Genomic DNA, 8,171 nt, shown 5'->3' on the forward strand with positions numbered 1-8,171 from the left:
AGGCAGAGACAAGCACGAGAATTCCTGGAAGCCTGGCACTCCACGAAACACGCTATGAATAAACATATTGAACTCGACCCCTTATACATTCCACTACGAAGGAAAACCAGAAGTGAGGCAATCCATCTCAACGGACCACAGAGTTTAAAAACCAGGCAGGAAAACACACTGACACTTCATCAGAGGCTGCACTGAGGATGTTACCAAGCATGGTAATGAAACATCTGCAAAACAACAAGCCAGCTCGGTGAGCCAACCAACCTCAACACCCACAACCCGAGCTACAGATCTACTCCAAAACCTTTTGTAATTTACCATTCCCCAAACTTGGAAAAATACACTAAATCTTCCCTAGCTGGTTAAGCCACTTTTTGGTGAAGCTTTTCGTTTTCAGTCACTAATTGGCAGTTGCTAAGGATTGTGTTTTTTAACTTTGTTTTTTTTTAAGAAAATGTGGACTGGATGAGAAAATTTGTCTTTTATAAAAAAAAAAAATCAGTGTTTGAAAGAGTATCAGTATATTTGAAAAGCAAGTAACCGGAGACCCATGTGATGCATTATGTAGGCAAATGTTTGGACAAACATTAATTGAAGTTTGATTTGCAGACAATTTGGATCCAAGGGGGTGTACAGATGTTGTCTTTGCGAGCTAAGAGTCGATTTGTTTTTGAACTAATGAGTTATCAATGACAGAGACTTTTTGCCTACCACCAACTGACTTATTGGTTCTCAGTTAAATGAACAGTTGAACTGAAAACAAGTTACACAGAAGGGGAAGTGTTCAATTCTTCACCAGTTCCAGGGCAATTTGTCTGTTCTGTGCAGTCAAAACTCACAGTAAACTGAAGAAACAAAAACAGAATGCTGAATAAACTCAGCAGGTCTGGAAGCAAGTGTGGAGAGAAAAGAGTAGTTGACTTTACCACCATTTCCCAGATGCTTTCAGTTCTGACGAAGGATCACTGGTCTTGTAACATTACTATTAATGTTACAGATCCAGCAACCCTTCGTCTGAACTAAATGTGTTGGGAAATGGTGGTAATTTCAACTACTCTTCTCTCTGCAGAGGCTTGCAGAGCTACGTAGTTTCTCCAGCACCACCAGCTATTTGTTGTAGTTTAATGAACTGAACAAAATGTTTATCTTTCCTGCAACAGTTGCTATAAACTGTGAGCTTTAACGATAGTCAAGAGACTTTTACTAAGTGAACCAACTACCTTACATCTGTTATCAACCAGTGGAAGCATCCAGAAAAAAAAAGATGACCGAAGCAACATGCTGGCCAGTAAAATAATCTTAAGGATCATCTCAACAAAAGATCCTGGTACCAAAGGTCAAAGGAAAACTGAAATATTACAGCCAGTGTTGGCTGTATTTTTTACCTTCACTTACTTCAAGAATTCTTGGATGCGTCTCATCTGGCCATGGTGCCTTGTTAAGCTTAAGTGCCAACCACCTATCCAAGACTTGTTCCTTATTAATTTTGATCCCCACTAGTGACAGATTTTTTTCCTATCACCATGGCCTGGTGTTACAGACCAGACCAAACCCCCTCAAAACATATTAAGAAGATAGCCTAGAACCTAAAATTTTCTTATTTTAAAGGCAAGTGACAGGCATTGCATTCCGGATGCAATTTGATTGGTCAAACTACCAGATTTGAAGAAATACACACTTTATTCATACACTATAGTTAAAACAGAAAAAAAAGAAATAACGACTCTATTGGAAGACTTAACAGGATGATAGATTATTCAATTCCTAAATAGTAATTGTTCCAAAAGCAACATCTCATAAAACACACCCTTGGCAAAGGTAAATTCAGTAAAATAAATTGCCTCACATGTAACTCTCTAGTCCAGGAGGAAAAACATCAAACGAAAACTCAGTAGCAGGGAGAGATAGACTGCAGCTTCCAATCCCAGCAACTGTTACTGAAAAACTAAATCTCAAAATCCAGTTCTGTGGGACCTTGAAAATTTTAGGCTATCTTCTTAATATGTTTTGAGGGGGTTTGGTCTGGTCTGTAACACCAGGCCATGGTGATAGATTTTTTTTCTGTCACTAGTGGGAATCAAAATTAATAAGGAACAAGTCTTGGATAGATGGTTGGCACTTAAGCTTAACAAGACACCATGGCCAGATGAGACGCAACCAAGAATTCTTGAAGTAAGTGAAGGTAAAAATACAGCCGACACTGGCCGTAATATTTCAGTTTTCCTTTGACCTTTGGCACCAGGATCTTTTGTTGAGATGATCCTTAAGATTATTTTACTGGCCAGCATATTGCTTCGGTCATTTTTTTTTCCTCTGGATGCTTCCACTGGTTGATAACATTGAAGCTGCTTCCATTGTTCCAATTTTTAAAAACCTCAGGTCTCATAAGCTGTTTACTTTATTGGATTTAAATAGACAGCTCATCACCACTGTCTTAACCTTTCTTCATACAAAGAAAAGCCAGGTCAAAATATACCTCTTAAAAGCACAGTACCGTCATACTGGGTAACCTCTTTTGTAAAGAGGGATGCAAAGTATGTATTTAGTATCACAGCCATGCCCCATGCCTCCAATTGCAAATCACCTTTTTGGTGTCAGATGAGTCCCACTACTCCATTAGCCACTCTCTTACTATTTATAGGTCTTTAGAAGACTTTGGGATTTCCCTTTATGTTAGCTGCTAGTCTTTTCTTCTTGTTTGCTTTTCTACTTCCTCCACTAAACAGGATGGTCTCCAACAGCTACAACATTATGAACAATGCATTTCTAATGTAACAATACATTTCAATCCACTTCAAAAGCATTATAGAGCAAACTATGTCATCAACAAATAGGCTAATTTCAGGGCAGATAGACAGAGGCTTGGTCATAGAGACAAATATGAATGCATTTCTTAAAGGAGGAAGGAGATATAAAGATGAAGATGTTTACAATGGGAACGCCAGGGTTTGGGGCCTCAGGATCTGAAGGCACAGCTACCTATTAGGGAACGATTAAAATCAGGGGATTCTCAAAGGCAAGCATTAGAGTCAGATATCTGAAAGGTTGTGGGCTGCAGGATTAGAGATTGGAAAGGTGTGCCCATGGAGGAATTGAAAAAGGATGAGAATTTTAAAATCAAGGTATCATTTACACCAGGAGTCAATGTAAGTCACTTGGTGAATACACCTGATCATGAACAGAGGTTTGAGTGCTGTCATGATCGCAAGAGTAGACTACGAACTGTCAGTCAGAAATGAACTGGAATATCAAGTCACAATAACAAAAAAGGTATGTATAAAGAATTTGGCTAATTAGCTGAAGCAGGACAGGGTTGGGTTATGTTGCAGAAATAGAAACAGGCTGTCTCAAAGTATGGGCAAAATATGACATCAACGTCAGGTTTAGTCTGAAACATGACCAGCCAGGCAAAGTCCTTAAATAGGGAACACAGTTTGCAACTGGAAACCAAAGGCCATTGCTTCTTTGCATAATGCTTAACCAGAGAAAACTACTTATTCAATATTCTATGTCCAACAAATAGGCAAACCTTTTAGCATCAGTGGGACAAGTGAAAAGAGGTAATGACAAGGTAGAGATGGATGCCATCAGCAGACACATCAAAAATGGCTGCTTTTGGATAATGTCACAGTTGGGTACCTTGGTGAGAAACAGGAGGAGGAAGCCATAAGTTGAGATGCAGGGTTCATGCAGCATAGTCATAGTCTCAAGTTCCAGACCAGATTCAAAGGTAAAGTTGATATAGTACTAGCAGATTATAAGACTGCTCTCTCATTAGAGACAACTGGTGGTGGTTTACCCCAAGGGTCACCATACCTCAAAAGAGGGGAAAAGTTGAGATGGAAAGTTGTTGATGGAATTGAATCCACTGCACCAACAACCAACTGAGATGCCAAAAGGTCCAAGTTTAAATCCCAATTGCCACAAGAGGTATGTGACAACATATCTGAACAGCCTTTTTTAAAGAAAGTTGAAGCTGCTGCAGGCAGATGTCTCCAACGTGCACAACAGTTGGCCAACAGTAGACAGACACCGTAGTAAAATTATATGTCAACCGATCACCTCGCAGACAGGTCGAGAAGGTAAACATTATGTTAATCTGACTGTAAAAAAATCGCAAAAGCGGGCTGGTGAAGTCTCCAAGCTCTTCAGTAGCTGTATTTCAAAGAGATCAGCAAAAACCCAACTCTTTGCAATGAGGGGATCCGGCCGGGATCAGCGCTCGCCACCGACCCTAAGCCTCCCCCTCACCCCACACCTCTTGCGCCCGCGCGCTCCTTGGTCCCACACCTCGCCAATGGCATCGCGCGTCCCCGAGCCTCGCGCCCCGCTCCCCCAACCCAACTCTGCCCGTTCCGTTTTCTGATGAAGGGTCTAGGCCCGAAACATCAGCCTTTCTGCTCCTATGATGCTGCTTGGCCTGCTGTGTTCATCCAGCCCCACACCTTGTTGTCTCGGATTCTCCAGCATCTACAGTTCCTACTATCTCTGCCCGTTCCCCGACGCTCGCGCCTAATTGGCCCCGCCCTCCGGGTCCGCGCTCGTGCCCCCCCGCCCCGCCCCATTCCAAACCTACTTTTGCTGATCGTGTTGTCGCCGCTGCTCGCTTTGACTGCAAATCCCACCGCTGCTGATTTCAAAGCGCTCCCGTAGTTCGCCGAGAGGGTCTCTGACGCTTTCCTGGCGAGTGACAGGATGGGGGTCGACCAGCCGCCATCCTCCAAGCCCCGACTGCTTGCGACATGTGACGAGGGCGATCCAGTTTTGCGGTCTGCCTCAGCAGCGGCGCTACTCAAATCCTCGGTTTTGTCCGCCATCTTCCCTCGTGATACAGGCGTGCGCAATCACTCGCCGAGCAATAGAGCGAGAGTCACGTAGCTCAAGACGGTTGAACCTTGAGAAATTAACCAGCAGGCGGGGGCTGCGCAGGCGCACTAAGTTTTTTTTCAAACCTCCTGTCGTCAGTTGTTGTGTTATGACATTTCTAATCTACAATCCCGGAACTAGGTTCATCCCAGAGGAAATGTGCCTTCGTACAAATCTCCATCTTTCATACTGGCTGGTGAGCTAACCGGAATCCCACCTGTAGGAGTCAATAGAACAGTGGTCCATTCAGCCCGTCGAGCCTGCCCTACCGTTTAATACGATCATGACACATCCAACACTTCAATGACTTTTATTCAACCCATCCCCATGACTGTGTAAAGCAGTGTGATCAGAAATCTATCAATCCTGCAATGATTGCAGCATAGTGGCACAGTGCCAGGGTTCTGGGTTTGATTCCAGCCTTGGGAAACTGTGTTGAGTTTGCACATTCTCCCTGTGACTCCGTGGGTTTCCTCCCACGGTCTAAAGATGTGCAGGTTAGGTGGGTTGGCCATGCTTAAGTGTCCAGAGAAGTGCATGTTAAGTGAATTAGTCGTGATGGTTAAGGGATAGGGTAATGGGCAGGATCTAGGTGGGATGCTCTTCAGAGGGTAGGTACAGACTTGATGGGCCAAATAGCTTGTTTCTGCACTGTAGGGATTCTGTGATACCATAGCTTTGTGGTAGAGAATTCTGAAGTTTCATAATCCTCTGAGTAAAAAGAAATTCTCCTCACTTGGACCGAAGTGACATTTTCCTTTCTTTCTAAATTCTGCCTCTTGGTTCTACTTCCTATATGTGCCTACCCTGTTTTTAAAAGTATTTTGTAAGGTTCAAGGAGATCACCTCATTCTTTGAAACTTTAAACAATACAGGGCCACTTTGCCCAAACTTTATTCACAGAATCGTCCCATCATTCTGGGAGCAAATTTAGTGAACTTTTGTGCACTCCATGACTCTGATATAATTTCTGAGATAACAAGACCAAAAACAGCACACATAATCCAAGTATGGTTTAAGCAAGGTCATATACAATTGAAACCAGACTCCACTACTGTACTCAAATCCGCTCGCAAGAAGGACTAACAGTCCATTAGCCTTCCTAATATCTTACTGCACCCACATGTTAATCTTCAGGGACTTATCAGCAAGGACACTTAGGGTCCTTTTATATGTACATTTTCCAACTTCTTACCATTTAATTAATATGAGATTCAATCCAGCTAAGTATGAGGTGATGCACTTGGGCAGGAATAACATGGTGAGGGAATACATAATGAATGGTAGGACCCTGGGAAGTCTCAAGTATCAGAGGGACCTTGGTTTGCATGACTGCTGGTCCCTTAAGGTAGTGGGACAGGAAGATAAAGTGGTTGAGAAGGTATATGGGATACCTAGTTTGATTCCCTCATTTAACTAAGTCTGCAGATTTTGAACTGTTTCTTTGATTCCATACCCCTTCCCAGTTTGGTTTCACCACAAATTGGACCAATCTGTATTAACTCTTTAATACAGCATTAATATAGTATTATCCAATGGGGATCCTGCACAATGATTTCCCTCCTATTTTTAACATTACCTCTCTGACCAGAAGCACGCTTTCCATTACTTTCTCAGGTAACTAAGAAGATACAATAATGTATGCAGCTGAAATCAAAAGATTTGCTCCTGATAATCAATCCATTATTGTACATCAGAGTGGTCTAAGGTTAATGTATCCTTAATTATCTGTGCTTATTTTGCCACTTTTTGAAAATATAGTTTCTTAACCTACCACCAATCAATTGATAATTTTCCCAGTGTACTATAGACTCCCTAATGAATGTCAATGCAATTTAAATGTGCATGCTTATCTTTCTGAACACTCTAGATTAATACTGTTTAATATTGGGCAATTATCTGCTTTAATGCCTTACAGCCTATCTAGGACTTCAGAAACATTTATGTCAAAGTTGAAGTTTTTTTTGCTGAAGTTATGTTGTTCATAATTTCCTCACATTAATCATTCAGAATATTTATTATCTGATGCTCAACATGAATTCAATTGTTGTGTATCTTTTAATGATTCCCATTTCTTCTCTTAGAGTCCCTTGATGTATCAATATGGCAAGTGTGAAGACCGTATATTTTTATTTTTCTGTACTTCTCATTACTGACTGAAATCGGAAAGGAACTGTTTTTAAAAGACTAGGGTTGTTGAAGGATGACTGCACTTTTTAAAAAGCAAATAAGCTGACACTCGTTATAAGTACACATCTGCTCGTTCAAGCAGTAATGGAAGCCTGGATTTCCAATGAGCTTGATCAAAGGGTTGTGTACGAATGGAGCATTGACTGGCAACAAGTAGCTGATTGGACTGTGGTCGAATGACCAGTTATTGAAGACAAATACTTTTCCCTACAAATAACTATGCAATTGGCTTCCAAATAGCTGAACATCTTGGGTTGTGAGTGTTTTGGCAGAAACCATCAGACTTCTGGAAGAGCAGGCTCTGTTTATGCTGTACAGTAAAAGTTGCCTTCAGCCTGAAAAAAATCCAGTTCTTTAATTCCTCCCAGCAGTTGCTGTAACCTGTGGCCTTAGGCAGTAATCCAGAGACTTTATAAGTGTGAGCCAGTGACGCTGTGCCTTCTACAAGCAAGTGAAGGTGTCTGGAAAAGCAGGAACATGGAGCAGTACATCCTGACAAGTCACAAGGATCATCTCAGCAGACACTGCTAACAGGATCACAGAACTACCTTCTGTACCCCTACGCCTATCACACCTTTGTTTTATTTTCTTTTCTGCATCTGACTCAATGTATGTAGAGGGGGAGTTTATAAGGGGGTTAGAGTTTTAACAAGTAAACTTGAATGCCAACATTTATAATGTTTACCTGTAGCTAAAGTTTATTTGTTTGTAAGAAATAGTAATTTTTGTTAAGTATAGAAAGCTGATCTGTGCTTTCTGTCAACCTGGGTCTAAAAGACACGTAAATTGAGGAATTCTGTGTATTTTTCAAAATCTTTAATTTCTAGACGACTCTGGGAATAGCAAGGTTTGATTTCCTGTGTGATACCCCTGTGAGGTATAGCACAGGGAATGATATCTTTGTGTTATGGCTCAGCTTTCCTTCTCATATCTTATTGCTTTAACGTTATGGTTGGATTGAACATTAATGTTTGAAACCAGAGACTAGGCAGGTTTCTCAGTCATAACTATGTGGACATCTTCCCTTGGTGGCCACCATTTGCACTCGCTCAAAATTACTGTTTTGTGCGGAACTATTAACCATGGTATTCAGCAAAGCCAAGATTCACCAGCATGTT

The 8,171-nt window shown here is 41.5% G+C and overlaps 1 protein-coding gene across 1 annotated transcript in view; it reads right to left on the minus strand.

The window, feature by feature from the left end:
- The window catches only part of LOC109932998 (RUN and FYVE domain-containing protein 1), a 66,687-nt gene extending 61,812 nt beyond the window's left edge, over positions 1 to 4,875 (minus strand). Inside the window, exon 1 of the mRNA XM_048603970.1 lies at positions 4,574 to 4,875. Coding sequence (XP_048459927.1) covers positions 4,574 to 4,814 — 241 coding nt within the window. The 5' untranslated portion in view covers positions 4,815 to 4,875. The remainder of the gene's footprint in view (positions 1 to 4,573) is intronic.
- Positions 4,876 to 8,171: the final 3,296 nt, after the last annotated feature.

This window comes from Rhincodon typus, chromosome 12 (genome assembly GCF_021869965.1).
Source record: "Rhincodon typus isolate 14 chromosome 12, sRhiTyp1.1, whole genome shotgun sequence".
Lineage (NCBI taxonomy): Eukaryota > Metazoa > Chordata > Chondrichthyes > Orectolobiformes > Rhincodontidae > Rhincodon > Rhincodon typus.